This window comes from Phocoena phocoena, chromosome 19, assembly GCF_963924675.1.
Source record: "Phocoena phocoena chromosome 19, mPhoPho1.1, whole genome shotgun sequence".
Lineage (NCBI taxonomy): Eukaryota > Metazoa > Chordata > Mammalia > Artiodactyla > Phocoenidae > Phocoena > Phocoena phocoena.
Genome location: NC_089237.1, coordinates 19,110,114 through 19,131,693, shown reverse-complemented (window position 1 = coordinate 19,131,693; position 21,580 = coordinate 19,110,114). Strand labels below are relative to the sequence as shown.

General features: G+C 43.6%; 1 protein-coding gene across 1 annotated transcript; it reads right to left on the bottom strand.

Annotated features, from left to right (window-relative positions):
• Positions 1-2,168: 2,168 nt before the first annotated feature.
• On the bottom strand, positions 2,169-21,347 carry RETREG3 (reticulophagy regulator family member 3). Its single transcript, XM_065897896.1, has 9 exons — positions 21,109-21,347; positions 9,413-9,519; positions 7,661-7,691; positions 6,604-6,730; positions 5,879-5,963; positions 4,937-5,074; positions 3,810-3,892; positions 3,031-3,163; positions 2,169-2,626 (listed from the first exon to the last, which is right to left on the bottom strand). The coding sequence occupies exons 1-9, from the start codon at positions 21,345-21,347 to the stop codon at positions 2,169-2,171; spliced, it is 1,401 nt and encodes a 466-aa protein (XP_065753968.1).
• Between the last annotated feature and the right edge of the window lie 233 nt (positions 21,348-21,580).

Genomic DNA, 21,580 nt, shown 5'->3' with positions numbered 1-21,580 from the left:
CCTGAAATAAGTATTTCTAGTTTCTGAGGTCAGCTGAAGGCCAAAGAGCAGCTGTTGAGTTGCAGGCTCAAACAATCCAGAGGGCCATGGTGCTAATGTTTAAAGCTTCTATTACCTAAAATCTCATTAGCCATTGAAACCTGTGCTTGTCTTCACACGTTTAGGGGACAATATTAAGAATTAGAAATGACGGAACTGCAGGCTAGATGCCAGCCGAAAGTGCCGGTTCTGCTCACATCTGGGCTCTCCTGGAGAGGGGAAGTAGCCTCCCACCATGGTGATTGTTCTGGCCATCACAGAAGGAAAAACAGGGATGGGCAGGTGGGTCCCTCACACATGGGCTTCCTCTTTTGAGGCTATCACCTCCTCAAATTAATATCATCTCAGATTAACAAGACCTATCAAAGGATAAGGCACCATTCAACATCAGTCTCTTAAAAGATTGTTCTCATACAAGATTTATTCCCCAGCACCCCTCCCTCCCTCATCCCCATCCCAATTCACAGTGGAGGACTAAGGAGATTCAGAGCAGGATCCGCAGGTACAAGAAACACCATCCAAAGATTTTGCTCTCCTTCCTTCCCTCCCTCTTGCCAATTCCCAAGGCCCGAAGCTAAACACACTCATGCAAACACACAAAGTCCCACTCCTTTCCCACACCTGTTTTTTCCACATCAGAGCTCACTTGTAAGACATCTGGGCTCTGGGAAGAGAGAAGGTATCCAAAGTCTGTTTGAGAACACTAAAGTGGGGAGAGGCCGTTATCCTAACCTTCCACAAAGGGAAGTGACTATGAATCAGACACCTAGCTCTTCTCCCTTCTCACCGTTGACTGTTTTCACTCCTTGGCCTCTACCTTGTCCATCAACCAAGAGCAAACATGTTAGCACACTCCCACCTGCAGCACGTGAAAATGGGCTCTGTCCAACATCCCTCACCCAGCTACAGGGGTGTTGGGGGAGTGGTCCCTGAGGATCAGCAAAGGGTTAATGCAGAGGGAAAGAGGACAGAAGAGTTCAGCTTGAGCTCTGATTGGGGAGGCACAGGTTTAGAACTAATGACCTTTTAAAGTTTTTGTCTCGCATGATTTTATCAGGGGCAGTAAAACAGATACCCTTTACTGGGGTCTCTGCTGATTATAGACACATTCTTGCTAACTGGGCTCATCCTTAAAAGAAGCCCTGCCAAACTGGGAAGGAGTTGAAAACAAAATTATTAAAGGAGCTGAACAAGGAGTAAGAATAGCTGGTGCAAGAAGAGCTGGTGGCTCCTGGGATGAATGCCACTGAGCCATTTGTAAAGTGCTACTCTGACATTGCCCATGTGGGACTATTGCTTCTCCAAAGGAGGAGCAGGGGAAGGAACAGGAACATGGAAATGGGTATGGTATGGTATTGCTTTGCTCACTGCTCAGGCTGATGGGCAAATGGAGCCAGGGGTTAGCAGCACCAAAAATAACCAGGCAGCTCCAAAAGATTCAGTGAGACCATGAGATATCGAGGCACTCACCCTCCCAGCCAGCTGACCCCATGGCCCAAAGTAATGTAGAAGAGGCCCACCCCCACCTCATGTTCACATTCGTAAATTTCACAAGCAATATTTTGGAGCACTGGAGGTTAGGCCTCAAGAAATGAGGATGGGCTGGGGCAGAGGGAACAGGCCTGCTCTGCAGAACCAAAGGACAAGCTTGCTTAGAAAAAGGCAAATCAAAGCATGGCTTAGCAAAAGAGGAAGATGACAGTGTAACTCTCCCAGCTGCCTGACTTGGAGCTCTCGACAGATGATAAAGGGGGGAAGGAAGGAAGGGATCTATCACTGAGGGCTTCTGAGCACCCATACTTAGAAGCACACAGCAGCATCCCCTCAAAAGGGAACCAATACCCCTGACTACTTTGTTCCCCAGAAATACCACCATCCTGATGGAGAGAAGTGTCCCTCAGGGGAGCACATTCTCACATCAGTGACTTGAGCTCAGAAGTCAGTGTCCAGCTGGTGGCAGAGGAGTGAGTATCCTCTCTCATCAGGCCTCTGCTCATCTGCCAGGCTACTGAGCACACATATATAATTCAGGGGCTGGGACCTGGGTTCTTCCCTTGCCCCTTCACCTTAAGTGGAATGGGGAGCAAAAAAAACCTAAACCACAATGACCCCCAAGGGGAGTCTCTGCCTCAGTGGCTCCTGGAACTGGCAGGGTCCAGCTGATTCAGCTCCGACTGGTCCAGAAGTTCAAAGTCATCCCCCTCAGCATCAGTGTCCAGGTCTGAACTGGGGGCCCGGAGGACACCTCTTGTGGCTCTCCGGGGAGGTAGGCCAGCAGGGCCTGGCTGGGAGGCCCCTGACAGGGCCAGCTGGATCATGCCCTGGGAGACCAGGCTAGCAAGGTTGCTGGTGAGGTTGGATCCTGCAGGCAGGGCACCAAGCAAAAGCTCCGGCAGTGCAGCCTCGTCCCGGCTGGCAGGGGGGCCCTGAGGCTCCTCGGCCCCTGGTGGGGAACGGTACATCAAGCTGGGCATCCCGATGCTGGTATCGTCCTCATCATCCAGGCCAGCAGGATCCACATTAATGGAAGGAAAGTCTGGAAGGTCTCTGGCAAAGGATTCCTCTGGATCACTGTGACCATCTAGGTCTGGGAGAACAGAGGAGTGTCTGAGACATGGCAACTGCCTGGCCTTCCTATGCCCTAGCCCCACCAAGTCATCTCCAAGTAACCAGATGTTTCCACCCTGGATTTCTGGCACCGGTCAGCTTCCCCCCTCCACTTATAGACTGCTGTGACCTCTACCGGCCAGAGAACTCCCCCTTTCTTCCTCTGCTATGTCCCCCATAAGCCGAGAATCTGAGGCTACTAAGGGACTGAGGATTTCTAGGAGAGCAGCAGTGCCACCTGGCTGGAGCCATACCCCTATAGCTGCTCTGCCACCTGATCCACAGCTCAGAAAGCAGGAAAAGCGGGGGCAGCATCCCCGCTGCCCGGGAAGCTGAGAGGCAACAGTCAGGGCCCATAGCAACTTGGGCCCAAGGTTCCTCTACCTTCAGAGCCTTCTGTGAGAGGTGTCTGGCCCCGTGAAAGATTGAATGTGCCGTTGTCTGTACAGGAGACCTCGGCATCCGAGTGCTCTGAGTCTGTGATGGCCAATTCCCTGGCAACAGTAGAATCATCCAGCTTAGGAAAAGAAAAGACCAACATGCCTGAAGAGATGGTGCCATGAGAAACGAGCGCAGTTCCCTAGTTACAGCTTCACCAGTGAGCTGGCCCTAAAGGCTACCTTAAGGCCAACAGTGTAACCAGGCATGCATGGGGACCTGAGTCAAAATCTTGACCCCTTTTAGGCTGCTCCCCCAGGGAAAACACCCTTTTTCATCAGTCTTGAGCACAGGAAGGAAAGCAGTCTTGGGTGTCAGCCAGCCACTTACTCTTAAGCAAATAACTGATCCAGAGAATACTTTTCACAAGTGGCCAGGAGGATACACACATCGCCTGACCTAAGGCAAGCTGGGCTGTTTAAAAAATGATCACGCCAGTTGCAGAAGTTCTGCCATGATGGCAGGGGTTAAAAGGAGGCATGGAAGAGGGTATGCTGGTCATCATGCTCAAACTGAGATTCTACATACAAAGTCCCAATATAAAACTAGCTTCTCTCCTCACTGCTCTTGGGGCAGTGAGGTCCTTGGAAAAGGGCAAGAAGCTGGGTCCCTGGAGAGCCCACAGGGAGCTTGAAAACCTGGTTACTGTCTAAACATGAGTGCCAGATGGTTAAAAAGGAGCTAAAAAAAACTGGGCAGCGATGCAGCTCCCACACCCAAGATACCTGAGGACAGAAGGCAGCGAGCTCCTCTTCACTGTCACTGTGGTTGTCCCCAGCACGTTCTGGGTGTAGACCTCTGCGGCGCACTATGTGGAAAGAGCAAAAACGCCTTGACACCTTCCCTTGAGGGGAAGCCCCTGTCCCCTTCGGATTTCAAAGGCATAAAATCAGAACACGAGAATGAACCCCCTAAGCCTACATAACAATGCCTGAGGGAGGAGCTGCTGAGCCTAAGTGGCAAGGTAAGCTGATAACACAGGAGAAAGACCTCTCTTCCAACATCCCTCCCTTTTTGTTCTGGTCAGATATCAACTACCAGGCTTGTCAACAACTCTCAGGATCAGCTAGGGACAGACCAGATGTCAATGTGTAAAGCGGGCACTGTCACAGAGAGGGCAAAGGGAGATGCCCCACCTGGGCTGAATCAGCCTTTTGAGGACTGGTACTATTCAACTGGCTGCGTTAGGGGGAGCTGGGCCTTGGTGCCCATGTGCAGGGCTCTTAGAAGGCCAGGGTTTAATGAAAACCCAACCTGACCATACCATAAAAGAGAGGGAAAAGTTCGCACGACTGTCACTCGTGTGTTGGAAGATCCTGGGCTAGTACACTTCTGGCTTCTGAAGCCAGTTTTAAATTACTTTTGGAAGGCAGCTTTCAGTACTGAATGGAGACCGAGCTTAGGAGTTTGAAAGACCTGCTCTGCCATTTACTAACCGTGAGCTTCAGTTTCCTCAACCAGAAACTCAACCAGAAAAAGATAATACCACCCTCTTCTCAAGGTTGTTATAAACATTAAATAAGACAACGTATGCAGAGCAGCCAGCACATGGGACGTGCTTCATAAAAAGAAGCTAACACTGGGAATGTCTTCACTGTCTGTCTTTTAGTTGACTTGGGAGAACTTTTCTCGTTATTTGTTTAAAATGGGAGCGTCTAGAATTCCAAACGGGAAAAACTAGTAAGCCTGCATAGATTTCCCTGGAATAGAAGGTCACTTTTACCACCAACCCCCCACATACCAACCACATCCCACTTCTCCATGTTCAAGGACCTATTATGTCAGACCTACGGGCTTCTCCTTCTCCTCCCCAAATTGTCCAAGTGGAAGGAAGCTTCCCCTTGACACTTACATTGTCTCTCTCTCTGCTTGGACATCATGTAGCCACGGACACTGAAGTCCAGCCGCTGCAGAGCTGGCTTCAGTCGTACACACACTCGATCCCACAGTCGGTGGTACACAGCAAGGGGCCACATCATGACAGTGACAACTGAGAGGAGTGGGAAAGAGTGGCAAAATGGAGAAAGGGCTGCATGAAACAGTCCTGACTGTCCCTCTGCTATCGTGTCCTTAGGGCTTGGACACAATAAATTCTAATTCTGCTGGTCATCTTCACAGATGTGAAGGTTCCGGAGGGCAGAGACTTCCGCAGTCACCTACAGGGCTGTGCATAGCAGAGCACATGCTGACACATCGAGGGCAGAACCAGGCAGTGCTGTCACTTGCATATGGGTGTTGCTGAGCCATAAATAAGGCCAAACGGTAACAATGCCTCAGCAAACACACAACAAATCATGTGAGCTTCTGATATATAATGGCCAGGGCCATCACTACTCAGTTCTTCCAGCCTCAAGCAGACAGAGTTCATGCCAATATGAAGCAACTAAATTTAAAGAACTGTGCTCCAGGGGGAAACAAAGTGCTCCAGGGTAAACAGAACCTAGTAGAGGATCCCCCAAGTGTTATGTTCTACTGCTATACAATACACTGACTCTAAAAGTTCCCTCCTGAAATAGGGACAGACAGTCCTTTATAGCTGGTAACACAATATATGTTAGTGGACCCTCATCAGTTTCTAAAGCTGACTTGGTAAGAAAAGGACTTTATATGGGGGGAACCTGATACAGGTAAGAAGAAAGATATTTTCATGACACTAAACAGGACATGAAAATATAAAAAGGTCATTTCCTGGAGAACCAAAATATAAAAGTCCTCTCCCTAAACCCAGAGTTAGCTATGGCTGGAAAAGCTATGAGGAGGGTAAGCTTGTGGGGGAGGTATATACCATACTTACGAATTAAGTAGGAGAGCAGGAGCCCAGGGATGTAGCGGCCCAAGACAGCCAAAAAGGTCAGTATCCCACAGCTCAGCAAGCAGAACTGGGGGCGTCAGGAAACAGTATTAAGCTTCTGCTATACGGCAGGGGACTGGGTTGGGCATGGGGGGCGGCTAAGATGGAGATGTGATAGAAATGATTCTTTATGACCTCTGAGTAAAGCATGGACATGTCAGAATGACATGTACCTAGCTACTGTTGCATCCAGTGGTGATTCTGTTTGGGAGGAAAGGGAGGATGTCCACTTCTATTCAAACTCTTCTCACATGGCTAACCCCACAGGGCCGCACCTTTCATGCTGGCAAATTGGTTTGAATAGGACTCAGCCAAAAGTTCTCTCTGAAAACAAGTGTTGGTGGTGGACTTTTTACGTCAAAGTAAAATAAAATAAAAAACTCAACCACCTACCATATGTTTAATGACACAGAATGCACACAAGCAAGCTTTCTTTCCCATCTTGGGGCAGGAAGATGGCCTAATCCAAGTAGCAAGCACCCAAAGAAGGAATCATCAAGCTCTTGCCTTAGTCTTAGTCAGAAGCCCCTTCCTATGACTTCCCTCGTCTAGACAAACACCATGGTCTTTTCTTTCTTGAAGGAGGGTAGGTAGTAAAAGGGCTGTTTCAGTTTAGCATGAACTGAACTGAGAGCCAGAAATGAGAGTGAAAAAGGGAAGAGTCTTACCTTGCCTGGGTTTTGCTTTTTGAAAAGCAAAAGGTTCCTTATGAAAATGGTCCCACTAACCCAGACTTCAGCTACGTGGTAGCAGAGCTCGGGCACGCTGAGCAACCGAGGGTGCACAAAGCCCCAGCTATGGGAGAGAGAAGGGGGAGCTGTGAAAGGAGGGTGTTGAAGGTTCCCCCCGCATCTCACTGTGAAGGCAGCCGATCCTTCCGGTTTAAATAGGGTCTGGGAAGTGGCTAGTCCTGGTTGCTCTGGAGGTAAAGCATGACTTTCTTCTTGGCTCACCAGGTTGAAACTGGAATTTAAGGACTAGGAGGGCAGACTTGTTCTGACAACTCCACCCTATGAGCAAGCAGCCCAATCCACGTGTGTAAACCTGCCACCAGCTCCAAGGCCCTTTGTGCTTAAAAACATCTTTCCTGGGCTCAGACCATTGCAATTCACTGTGATTGCAATGCAGGGAAAAAAGTAAAGCACAGTCTGATACCACTGCTGCTGAGGTGAGAGGCAAAGGATGTGCCCCTGAGAGAGAAAACAAAGCAAAACCAAAATAAACCATGGCAAAGAAAATTCTTTGGGTCAAATATATGAGATGAATGAACTGAGAAATGAAAGCAGGAGCTGTAAGCCACAAGGGGGATCTTTGGCTTGCTGATGCCAGGAACCACTGTGTTTTCTGACCAGGAACTTGAAACAGCCAGAGGTTACAGAAAACACTAAATGACCTGGTATAAAAGCCAGGAGACAAATGAAGTAAGTTGCCTCTAAGTTTTCATACTAGAGCTGAATAATGCAGCCAATTCCTCGGTTATGGCAGGTTATGGGGCACTGTAATGCTTCTTTCTCAGAAACATCTTTTGTGAATATCACAGGACACTGGCCGTCTTAACATATTCCTTCCTGAACTTGAGGATTTGTTAAAATGATTATTTGCAACAGACTAGGTTCTCAGCTTATACTTTGTATCTAGAACATGGAGTTAACAACCTATAACCAGAATATTACAACAAGAGAATCAATCAGAGCAACGAAAAGGGATTTAATTAGGGTTCCATACCTCTCATTGTCTAACGCGTCGGGCCTTGGCACTACAACATTAAAACAAACACCAGCATTAGTTGGTAAGGAAAACTTAAACATGAAAATGTTAGGCTGTTGGTCTGATAGCTCAAGTTCTAATGGGTTTGGGGAAAAGGAAACAGTAATAGACGATAAAAAGGAGACACCATGTTATACTGCCAGAGTTAGGGAGCTGCAGACAAGGGAATGATGGCTGATGCCCGCTCTTTTCTCTGGTGGGATGGGGTGGGGATCCAAATGGAGCATTAGGGCCCCTTCTAATTACTACAGTTGAGAGCCAAGGCGCACATAAAAAAAGGTCCATCCCACCCCTCAAGTGTGTCTGGGTTGCGCGTACGCATCGATGTGTGCTAGGTTACGAAGGCATTATATGACTACTTCAACTCTAGAAACCTGCCTATTCTCTTTAAAAAGAGACCCATTAACTACAATCAATGATGTAAAGTCTTTTGACATTCACTAGCCATAAGACAGGTGGGTGAACTACCTGATTCCTTGAAGTCTCTCCAAAATAGGATGGGAATGTATTTAAAAGCTGTATACTCTGGTTTGAATATTCTGCCAACACTTCAAAATTACCATGTCCGACCTACATCAATTTTCCTCTCTCTCACTCCCCACCCAAACCAACTGCCCTGCCTGACGTTGCCTACATCTAACTGTAATGCCACTGCTACTCTCCTACCTTTGAAATCCCAAAGCTGCTGTTATCCCTTACTCTCCTAACCTCTATTTATCAGTTTGACGTGTCTTCCTTCTTCACAGCTCTCCAAGCCACCCATCGTTTGTTTCCACTGACACCTCTCTGACTACTTCTCACACAGATACAGCCAGAGTCTCCCTTCTTCGCCCTTTTCTCTTACCATGTGGTTGGGTAAAATGCTATCAAATTAATCTTTAATATCTTCTCAGCATATAGCTCTAATAAAAGAATTATCAGGGACCACCCACTATCTATAGGATAAAGGTTCTAAGCCTAACTTAAAGGCCCTTATAAAATCTAATCCCAACACACTTTATTTCCTAGCACTCCCTTTAATGACCTCTCCACTCCTGTGAAAATGATCAGTTCCCTGCCCTCAGGAGATGCTTTGCAGCTTCTGGTTCCTCAGACTAATCAAGCCTCTGACCCCCATAGAAACCCACTTATCTCTCTACCTGTCCAAATCTTTTGTTTCATTCAAGGCTTGAGCTAGGGCCAAAATACATGACAAACATACTGATCACATACTGCACTGTGACATCTCTGGTGCTGTTCTGTAACTTTTCTTATGTTTACGTTATGTATCATCTTGGATAAAAGGAACCATATCTTAGAGGACTTTATCTAAGTCATAATACCTAACTTAGTGCTTTGCAAATAAACAATTTAAAAGAAATTCCAGAAGCAAATTGATACTGTCTTGGTAATGATGTAGTACCCAGTGAGGAGAATTATTTTTTAACAACTTGAGGACTATTTATTCCTCAGGCCAATTATGAGGGCAAGAATATCTCAGGTGGCGGATACAGATTTCCTAAGCTTAATAAACAATGAGGAGGACAGAACTCAGCTCTAAGGAACTACAGATGGGGCACTAGCCCTTCAAACGTCTCCTAAAGCAAATAATTCAGACTTCAAAAGATATTCCCAGCTCCACATACTCTCCCCAAACCCCCTAAAACTAAAGGTAAAAATGACAGAAAAGCCATTTCCGGTTCAGATTGTTCTAAATGCTACCAGACTTACCTTTTATTTCAGGCCAGATTTTGCTCTTCCATTGATCTATACACACAATGATCATTGAGCTGAATGCAAGTAAAAACACAAGACGAAGGGATGTCAGAGCAAAGAACCTAAAGAGAAGGAAGAACAGAAGATCATTATCCAATTAAGCTAATTTCAGAAAAGACCATATGTGCACCACTGGTCCTGCGGTAAACAGACTTAAGTGTTAGTTATACACCTTGGGAAAAATCACTTAAACTTTCTGGACTTCAGCTATTTCACCTATGGTGCAGAGATAATAATTTGCTTCTGTAAAGGCAGAGGACTAAACCAAATAACCTCTTAAAGCCCATTTCAACTTTCAAGCCTGTGATTCTATTAATATCAAGGAGAAATTCATTCTTTGTTTTTGTTTTTGCCACACAGCACGGCTTGTGGGATCTTAGTTCCCTGACCAGGGATTGAACCTGGGCCCTCAACAGGGAAAAACGCAGAATCCTAACCACTGGACGGCCAGGGAATTCCCGAAATTCATTCTTGTACTGACCAAGTTGTTTTGATGAAAGCAAACATCGTTCTACCAAATTAGACCCTGGTTCAGGGCAACAAACTGACAGACATGCAGTAAAGAGCACCTAATTTAATTAGATATCCTTTTACAGAGGAAGGAACTAAGGCTCAAAAAAGTAAAACGAGTTGGTCAAGGTCACACAGAAAGTGAGCACTGAAGCTACATCTAAAAGCCAGTTCTCCAGAATTAACACCAACCCTTCTCAAACTCTTCCCAAAAAATTGAAAAAGAGAGAACACTTCTTGATTCATTTAATGAGGGCAACATTACTGTGGTACCAAAGTCAGACAAAAACACTACAAGAAAACTAAAGTATATTGATACCTATGAATATAGATGCAAAAATCCTCAATAAAATATTCAAAACACATTCAGCAGCATATTAAAAGGACTACACACCATGACCAATTCCTGGGATTTACTCCAGGAATGCAAGGGTGGTTCAACATACAAAAACTCAACAGTTGTATCACATTAAGAGAATAAAGGACGAGCTAGTTCTTATTAGAAGGCATCAACCATAAAGAGATATTTACAAAAAATCTGGGAAATCTGAACACTGACAATACATCTGAAGATATTAAGGAATTATTGTAATTTTGGGGCTATGATGTTACGGAAGTTATGCTTTTAAAGAGTCCTTATCTTTTAGAAATACATACTAAATTATTTATGAATGAAATGATATCTGGGATTTGTGTCAAAACAATAGTTTGGCAAGGGAAAGGGTGTGAAAGAAGAGGAAACAAGATTGACTATGAGTTGATAATTGCTGAAGCTGGATGATGAGTACTTGAGATTATTTATGCTATTCTCTCTACCTCTATATATTTAAAATCTTTCACAATAAAATTTTTTTTCAAAAAAAGCTAGTTCTTATGAGTCTTTCTATGATCCAACTCTAAAGCCTTTAGGGCAATGCCCTGTACAGTGTCTGTAGTCCAGTGACATTACCAGACTGTGAGGAAATAAGTATAAAAATTGAAAGTAAGAATTTAGCAATTTGACCAAGTAATTTTGAATCTAAGGGTATATTTGGGCTTGTATTTTGTATGCATTTTAAACATATCTAGTAACTCATTTATACTGTATTTTACAAAAGTATTGCTCAGAAATAGACTGGGGAAAACGACAACACTAGTCCTTCACTGCAGATCGTTTGAGAAACAGTGTTCTAAGATCTTGAAGGAAGCCAAATGCACCACAAGAGGCGGTTCAGCAGGCATGGCTCTTAGACCGACTTGAGTTTGTTTCTCTGAACAGCCACTCTGAGTTGATGACCTTGAATAAATTAGCTTGACCTCTTTAAGCCTCAGTTTCCTCATCTATATGTGATGTTAACAATAACAAATCAGGAGACTTTCCTGGTGGTCCAGTGGTAAAGAATCCACCTTCCAATGTAGGTGACACAGGTTTGATCCCTGGTCGGGGAACTAAGATCCCACTTGCCGCGGGGGCAACTAAGCCTGCGCACCATAACTACTAAGCTCGCGCGCCTCAACTAGAGAGAGAAAAACGCACACGCCACAACTACAGAGAAGCCCACACACTGCAGTGAAAGACCCCTCATGCCTCAATGAAGATCCCACATGCTGCAGCTAAGACCCAATGCAGACAAATAAATAAATATTTTTTTAAAAAATAACAAATCATGCAAGATTATTTGTAGGTATTAGAAACAACATACTTAATCACTTATAGAAATATCATAGTTGGGCTTCCCTGGTGGCACAGAGGTTAAGAATCCGCCTGCCAATGCAGGGGACACAGGTTCGAGCCCTGGCCTGGGAAGATCCCACATGCTGCGGAGGAACTAAGCGTGCGCCACCACTACTGAGCCCACGTGCCACAACTACTGAAGCCTGCGCGCGTAGAGCCCATGCTCCGCAACAAGAGAAGCCACGAGAATGAGAAGCCTGCACACCACAAAGAAGAGTAGCCCCCACTCACCGCAACTAAAGAAAGCCCAGGCACAGCAACGAAGACCCAACACAGCCATAAATAAATAAATAAATAAATAAATAAATAAATTTATTTAAAAAAAGGAAAGGAACAGAGAACTAGAAAAGCAGCAAGAAAACTAACAAAATTTTTTAAAAATATCATAGTTGATCTTGCTAAAAAGACAAGAAAATACAAGGCACCTAATATATGCCTAATGTATGTCCTATTCAGTTTTACAATGTAGAAGTGTCGTTAGCTATCATCACAGCAACTGATCAAACAAGAGTAAGGATGACCAAGAGTTGGTTATAAATGACCTCTTCTCTCAACACATGACCTAATGATATATTCACAGAACACCATACTAAGAGTATAATCCTTACATTAAAAAAAAAAAAGCTTTATCTGTATCTATGAATACGTATATGCAAGCAGGAATTGTCAGAGGAACTTTAATTTTGGTCTCTAGACGTTTCTGCACTGTTTTCAATAAACATGAATCTATGTCACATAATTTTTTAAACTATACAAAGAATGAGGGATGGAAGAAACCAAGAACTTAGAAATCCAGTCATCAATGACAACCCTATTCCAATATTTCCACTCCATCACTTGAAGGATACTGTAATTATATATGAGATTACAGAATGAAAGTAGTTTAATAGATTTAAGCCTCTAGAGCTGCCCCAGGCCATTAATCTTCTCTCCAAAGCCAGTTCATCATCCCAACAAACAAGGAAATTTAACAAGGCCAAGGAGAAGGGCTCGAGGGCATCCTGCTCCCCAGTGCTGCTGCTTCCATGTCCCAGCAGTAGGATGTGTGGCTGGACTGTTTTCTCTGGAGTACTGGAAAGGGCTCTCTGGGGAGGCAATCCAGGCTGTCTGCAATCTCTGCTTCCCAAATCATGATTACTAACACAAATATAAACTGGGGTAGGGAAAGGATACTAAGCTCTCCTAAGAAAGGTCAGTTTTCCAAAGATGATGGCAATAAAAATAGTGTTTCTCCAAGAGCTGGACTATTTTAGTAACCTGTTAGAGCCCCCACCTATGCTTCAACTCAGTTCAAACATTTATTAATTGCCTATTATATGCTGAGGCCTTGTGGTAAGTAGGCCAATTACAGAAAAGCGTAAAACGTGGACCATACTCTCAAGTGTATTTAAGTCAGTACGTGTTTGTAATATAGCATGACAAGTTAACGGTAACAAAGAGGACATCTAAGCTGGGATTTGAAAGATTAATGGTTAAGACAACAGGGCAAAAGGATGCGGGGAAAGAGAGGACATTCAGATAGGGAGAAGAGCCAGCTGGAATGACGTATTTAGGGAACTACAAGTAGTATGATAGAACTGGAACTTAAAGAACAGAGGGAGGGGATGAGTATGGGGAGAGAGGCAGAAGTCAGATCATGAAGGGCCTTTCATGACAAAGGGTACTGGATTTTATCCTGCAGATAAAGTTGAATCAGCAAAGAGTTTTACAAAGGGTATATTTTCTGGATCATGAAGGCTGAAACTGTGCGCATCTTCTTGAACCAGATTAATCCTGGTCCATAATTCAATTTTAGAGCCAGATATAAGATAACCTTTCCTTGAACAAGCCAATGCAGAAACTTAAGAGGAAGAAGAGTTTTTCTGTGTGGTGCAAAATAACAATTCTTGGAAAAATAGCTTCTTCCATATAGATAAAATCTTAATTAATGGAAAGACCACCTCAAACCACTAGAGTTACCTCTCCAAGGTAACCAGACAATTAATATCAAATATTATTAAGTCCCTTAGGGGGTCTATCAAATATAAAAGAATATGGATAAGTGTGTGCTCCTTTCCTTCAGCCCTCAATACTAAATTCTTAAACAAAAAGGAAATATCAATCTCAGATGCATGTGTTTGGGATATACTAAAGTCACATTACTTTTATTTTATGGCGGTAACTTGGAAGCCGACCTGTAAAAAAACCTCTGCAACTATGTACAAGGACAAGACAAAATTGAAGATAAAGTACTTGTGAGATTGGTATAGGTAAGGAATGAAGAAAAATAAGAGAGGATTCCTCTGGATTAGTTTAGTCCTGCAACGTCTATTCACGCAGGCCAAAAAATTCACATGCAGATATGTGTACAAGTTTGATAAGACAACATGCAAAACATTTTTCAGCAACTATAATCAGCATGAGAACTTTCCAATTTAGCAAAGATAACTACAAATGCAGTCAACTCTGGATATTCACATGTGATTTATTTAATTTGGTTACTGCCCATAGCCCATTACTCCTTCTACCCATTGTAGGCTCACAATAGACTTTTCCTTAATATTTATTTTTTCATATTTCTAAAGGCAAGCATGTTTACAGGAGAAATTTTAGAAAATATAATTACTAATTAAGGAAGAAAATAAAAATAATTAGTACACTATCACCTGTATGAAACAGTCTTGCCAATAAAAAAAAATTTTTTTTTTGAAACTAAATCTGATCAAGACTCTAGATTTAGCTACCAATTTACAGGAAATACACAGAGGAGCACAGGGGAACATGTTACGCCACAGGGATGTAATCAGCAAAATTCAATCTGCAGGACACTTTACAGGACAAACTGGTTTCTTCAACAGATAAATTGCAGAGGAAAAAAGACTGAAAGGGAAGCAACAGAGTAAAAGAGATGCTAAAAACAGAACAATCGGTCACAATATGTGGACTGCATTTGGATGCTAACCCCAAAGAACTGTTGAAAAAACAAAGTGACATTTATGAGAAAATTTGAACACTGACTGGAGCCATTAATTTTTTACATGTGATAATGGTAGTGATTTTTTTTTTTTTTTTAATGGTAGTGATTTTTTAAAAAAATCTTTATTTTTCAGGGTCACATACTGAAATACTTAAGAGATTAAATGACATGACGTCTAGGATTTCCCTCAAAACAAGAAAGGAAGCAGAAAAGAACTGGGGTATGGAAGACACAAAACTGGCCATGAATTGAAAAATTTTAAAGCTGGGTACAATTGTAATACATACTATTATTCTGACTGCTTACGTATATGTTTTTAATTTTCCATAGTAAAAAGTTTAAAAAATAACCTATTATCTACACACATACCCTAAAATGGCAACAGAGGTTCTTCATTTAAAAAAATATTCAAATATAAAAACTCCATGGAAGTATATAGAATATCTGGTTTAAAAACCTCCTCCTTCATTTAAAAATACATAGGCATGTTTTCCTTCATCACCAGGAAAGCACCACAACTTGAAAATGATTACATCATACACAGATACAATTAGGTGGTTTTTTTTTTTTTTTGGCTGCACTGGGTCTTCCTTGATGCACGCGGGCTTCTCTAGTTGCGGTGAGCAGGGGCTACTCTTTGTTGCGGTACGTGGGCTTCTCATTGCAGTGGCTTCTCTTGTTGTGGAGCACAGGCTCTAGGCGCGCAGGCTTCAGTAGTTGTGGCAGGCAGGCTCAGTAGTTGTGGCTCGTGGGCTCTAGAGCGCAGGCTCAGTAGTAGTGGCGCACAGGCTTAGTTGCTCTGCGGCATGTTGGATCTTCCCAGACCAGGGCTCAAACCCCTGTCTCCTGCATTGGCAGGAGGATTCTTAACCACTGCGCCACCAGGGAAGCCCCTACAATTAGTTTTCTAAACCTTTCCCTAATTGAACTGAGATGTTTCCAATTTTTGATGTAATAAAGCTGAACTAATATCACTGAGCATAAATCTTTGACCTTATTTATGATTAACCACTTTAAATAGAAGTACTAGGTCAAAAAGCATTAACTTTTTTTTTGTAACAGTATTATTGAGATACAGTTTGCATACCATAAAATGTATCCTTTCAAACTAATTCAATGTTTTTAGTATATTCAGAGTTGTGTGACTATCACCATTATCTAATTTAGAACATTTTGATCACCCCTAAAAGAAACCCATGCCCATTAGCAATCACTCCCCATTTCTCCCAGCCCCTGAAAAGGTAATAACTTTTTAAGTATCTTAATACATGTTGCTAAATTACTTTCCAGAAAGTCTGTTGAATTTATGTTCCTATCAACAATAAACCAGTTTTTCCATATTGTGCCCGGAATTAAATACTATCATTTTTAAAAACCTAATAGGCAGAAATTAGTAACTCACTGCCACTTATATTAGAATTTTTTATTACTAATACGTAAAAATTTATATATCCATTGATTTATTATTATTTGGGTTTTTTTGTCTTTTTATAAACCGTCCATCCCCTTTATTATGGGCTAAAATCCAATTAATTATCAGTCTAAATAGAATACTCCTTGGAAAAACAATCTGGTGTCCAGAAAAATCATGAGAAATTTCAAAAATAAACAATTTTTCTGAGGTCAAATATACCATGGATCCTCATCATTAGTACAGATAAATTAAAGTTTGTTATAATCATAAACAAAAGAAAGATCCCAAGTCTATTTTCAATCAAAGAAGATACTATTTCTGGGTTCCTTTGTTATTATGGAGTAAGCTTCTCTCAGTGGCACTTCGAACAAAGCATCCCATCCTATAGGGACAGAAAGCCCACTATTGTACAGCACTTGTGGCTGTCTGCTTAATGAGCCAGTCACTGGTAAGTCAGAATGAAAAAAAATTAACCCAACCAATATCATGTAGATAGTTGTTGCTTGCACAAAACCAGAAATGAAACCAGCTAGCTGCAAATGACCTACCTTATGTTAATGGACAGAAAACACCCAACCTATAAAAAAATAAATTAAATAAAATTCAAAAAAAAAAAAAGAAAGCACCCAACCTTATAATCAGAAGAGATAAAAACCGATGGCAAAAGAGAGGCAAAAAAAAAAAAAAGTAAGCCAAGGCATCTCTGGGAGTCTTCCTTGCTATCAAAAGCAACAAGATGGGCTTCCCTGGTGGCTCAGTGGTTGAGAGTCCGCCTGCCGATGCAGGGGACACGGGTTCGTGCCCCGGTCCGGCAAGATCCCACATGCCACGGAGCGGCTGGGCCCGTGAGCCATGGCCGCTGAACCTGCGCATCCGGAGCCTGTGCTCTGCAACGGGAGAGGCCACAACAGTGAGAGGCCCGCGTACCGTTAAAAAAAAAAGGAACAAGAACCCTCCAAAACTATCATCAGAAACATTTGCTCAATAAGATTTCATCTGAAATTTGACGTGTAGATTTTTTTTTCACAGAACAAATGTTTCTACTTAAATAGGCCCTCCCTTCCATCCCCTATCTCTCACTATTACTTTTTACTCAAATTCTAACTTTTAAAAAATATTTATTTATTTATTTATGTGGCTGCGTCTGGTCTTAGTTGCGGCACACAGGATCTTTAGTTGCTGCATGCGGGATCTTTTAGTTGCAGCATGTGGGCTCTTAGCTGCGGCATGCGGGATGTAGTTCGCTGACCAGGGATCAAATCCCGGCCCCCTACATTGGGAGCACTGAGTCTTAACCACTGGACCACCAGGGAAGTCCCTCAAATTCTAACCTTTTAGATCAGCATTGCGGTATACCTTTAATCACTTCTCCGGTCATTTTTTTGTGGGGGGGGGGACACGGGGGGGATTGGTTAACTCAGACTAGTGACTGTAAAAGCAGATCCCAACAGAGATCTTAACAAAAAAACAGCTTGTGGATTGCTCTAAATCAATATTCCTAATTTAAAGACCATCTAGAATCACAGACTGCTAAAAACTGAAAAGGAGCTCAGCAGTCATCTAGCCCTCCTTGAACCATATGTACTTCATAGGAGGCGGTGAGAAGGCTTAGAGTTCACACACATTTCCAGGGCTCCTTTGTCCTCCTCCCCTTACCTTGTGAGTCAAACTAAAAAGTTACTCAAACTCTTCTTTTCTGATCCTGTCACGACAGACTCTTGCTGACTCATATTCTTCCCCCAAATCATTCATTTACAGATGGTGCTGAGGCTAATGAAAATATAGGCTATTGATAAGGAAGGCCTGACATTTCTGTTATTACACTAGAGAAAATAACATGTAAGTGACCAGAAGCAATATAGGCTGGAAGATCTCTAATATGATGACTATAATTTTTCTGGAACCTGAAAATAAGAGTGAAAGCCTTGAAATACTATAGGAGCAAAGCATCTACATCTATCCCTATCTTTTATGTTGTTTTTTATTAATATGTAAGAGGGCACATTCACAGGTATGGAAAAACCTCAAATGAGAAGACAGAACACTGAAAGTTAAGAGCTACCTACCTGAATTCTGATGATTTGTTTGTATTCCTATCCAGTCTTCTAATACCTCAAAATGCATAAAACACCTCAGTTAATGACATATCATTATTCAAAACAAATAATGCAAGAAAAGTAAAATGTTTCAGATTTGATTTTTCTCTGACCTGAGCTAATGGATCCACCTGTGTTTCCTAAATTGCTTTTTTAAATAAAGTGAGAACAAAGCAGTTACTCTTCAACACTCCTAGGCAAAACGTCAACACCCACATTCAATTTGATGCTCCTGGAATGTGAAGTCTAACTTTTATTTTGAACCTCACGCTACCTTCCAAGGAAGCTCATATCCTAAAACAAACAATCCTGTGAATTCCAATGCTAAAACGACCCTAGCCTCTGGGGTCAGTCATTTTGTACCCTTCACAGGTATGAGTCCTCTCCAAAAATGGCATACCCAATTGCTCTTTCATTCTCAAGAGTCACACCCTCATTTTGCTACATCTCTCCCTCAGCTACTTAGAGCCTGATGGGAACGTAACACGAGTAACTGCATTCTGGATACACAACAGGCAAGCTACCAGGAAATGCCAGAGATAAAGACCAATCACACTGATGCTTTAAGAGACTCAGAGTAGGTAAAGGGGATCTGAGTTAGATTCTAAACACAGCATATTAGTAAACTTAAGTATATACTATTGGGAGCCAGTAAATTAAAGATAACTAACATTTAAAGATGTGTCTCAGAGCGGCTCCTTATGTGCAGACCTCAACCCCACATTCTACTTTGAAAATCTCTCTCAGGCAAGGCGGATGTGGAAAGCCCTCTCTTCAAAAATAACAACATACATGCTACTGATCTATTTGCATTAATAAACCCTTGGTTTCTCAGGATTCATTTAAATCCTGATAAAGTTTTTATATATCAGTCACACTCTGACACAAACTGGTTTATGATCAACTTTTTCCTGGGAGTACAAACCCAATGTAGGAAATGAAGTTCTGACTAAACGGTCTGGGGTTAGAGGTTGGGATGGGGAGGTGAGAGGAAAAGAAGAAAAGGTCATTTTGGAAAATGCTCCAGAATGAGGTGCTACAGTTAAGGTTTTTGACAGACAGCCAAGGAGAGAAGTAGGCACCTGGGGATCAAGGAAGAAACACTATCAAAAATAAATGAAGGGGCTTCACTGGTGGCGCAGTGGTTGAGAGTCCGCCTGCCGATGCAGGGGACACGGGTTCGTGCCCCCGTCCGGGAAGATCCCACATGCCGCGGAACAGCTGGGCCCGTGAGCCATGGCCGCTGAGCCTGCGCGTCCGGAGCCTGTGCTCCGCAACGGGAGAGGCCACAACAGTGAGAGGCCCGCGTACCGCAAAAAAATATATATATATAAATAAATAAATGAAGAGGGGCAGGGGACACGGGTTCGAGCCCTGGTCCGGGAAGATCCCACATGCCACGGAGTAACTAAGCCCGTGCGCCACAACTACTAAGCTTGCACTCTAGAGCCCACGAGCCACAACTACTGAAGCCTGTGCGCCTAGAGCCCATGCTCTGCAACAAGAGAAGCCACCGCAATGAGAAGCCCGCACAACACAACGAAGAGTAGCCCCCCCTCGCCACAACTAGAGAACGCCCACACCCAGCAACGAAGACCCAAAGCAGCCAAAAATAAATAAATTAAGGAAAAAAAGAACCCTCTTTAAAAAAGTCATGAGGGACACAAAATAATTTAAAAATAAATGAATGAAAGAAGAATGCTGTAGAAGTTTATCATCAAGTTTGCTCAAGACTCTAGAAGCAACAACTGCTGTGACACCTCTAACCTGAGTCTCCTTCAAACTGTGAGAGGATTAATGTAATAAGCACCAGTGTGTCTTCCTGTCAATGAACTTGGAATTATTCATTTTGCTCCAGCTCACTGAAAGTCTTCTTTCAGACAAAGGATAATAAATGTTTTGGTTTTAAAACCAAGAATTTCAAGAGGAAATGTATTTTTAGCAAAAGTAATTTTGTTTTGGAAACACACACTTTGTTCTGTTTCAGACTTATCCAGAACAGCTTTATTTCACTCAGCTGTAGAAGCCACCCTACACTTCAGTTCCCTTGGAATCTGATCAATAATACTTCCCTAGTTATTAATAAATCCAAACTCTGCTTGGCAGATCTTAGGAAGACCTAAGTCCACTTTAGGTGATGACAACTCAGAGAAGCAGCAGTTCCATTTTCACAGAGCATGACACAGACAGATTCTTAAAGCATACTTGTAGCCCCACTTTTCCAGCTCAGGAAAATACACACACTATTAGACACCCTCAATTTCCCTGGCTATAAACCATGGCTAAGGATGCCTCTCTAATTCCCTGTAACAGGGAAGACTTGCCGTCATACGTGACTTTGAAACGGCTGAAATCTCACAATCACTATTTCATAACTGTTCTTTAAAAGCTTACAATTTTCTTTCAAGTTGCAGCTATGGAGGCTCTCACGGACGCTCAGACTTCGCAAACTTCCCGAGTGGGCGAAAGGATATCTATCTAACATGCTAATTCAGATCGCTCAAGTTTGTTTTCTTATCACACCTATGTATACCTTTTCAAGAGCTCACGCCTCACGCATCTACCCCAACAATAATTACTAAAATCCCTGGAGACAGTCTTCAAACCACTGTTGAGCAGACAAGAGAAGGGAGGTGATGGCCTTAACGGGACACAGCTTCCCCTGGCTAAAATGAGGCGCCCTCGCTCACTGCGAGCGGCTCAAGATGTTACTAGAAGCTCCTGCCAGATGTGCGGGGCGAGAGTGCGGGAGCAGGTAAAGCACGGGAAACAACTGGAAGGCCCTGGGGAGAACTGCGGTGCTAAAGCCGCAGGCGGGAAGCAGTGGAAGGTGAGGCAAAATTAGGCAGGTATAGGAAGGAGCCAATGCAGCGAAGAAAATAAGGGGGGCGAGAGATAGAGCCTTAGAGAAACCTGACGAATTCGCGCCTCGGAGGGTTTCCGAGGATCCAGTTCTCTCACCAGAAAGCCGCGTTCAGCCCCAGGCACCACAGGGCGCTCCTGGCTGGCCGCTCCCACACCAGGGCTGCCTGCACCCGGCTCAGCAGAGGCTCGTAAGGCCCCAGCACCTCCACCAGGGCCCGCTGCGCCGCCTCAACCTGCTGGTCACGCTCCCAGGAGCCTGACATACTGCGGCGGCCCCTGAAAGTCTGCCCCGAAGCTGGGCCTGGGGCCACGACCACCCCCTCAGCCTCCGCCATCTCCCCCCGGCAGCCACAACATCCGGGGCCACGGCTCGACAGTCACAATAACACCAACTGCGCAGGTGCAAGATTCGGCGGGAAGGCCGCTTCCCTCCACAGTGCGCCTGCGCGTAGGGTCTAACTCCTGTCCACCCAGAGGGAAGAACGCTGCGTCAAAGTACGTCCCCGGCGCCCCAATCAGGAGCCGCGCACGCGCAGTCTGCAAGACTGAAACCAAGTGATTACGGAAG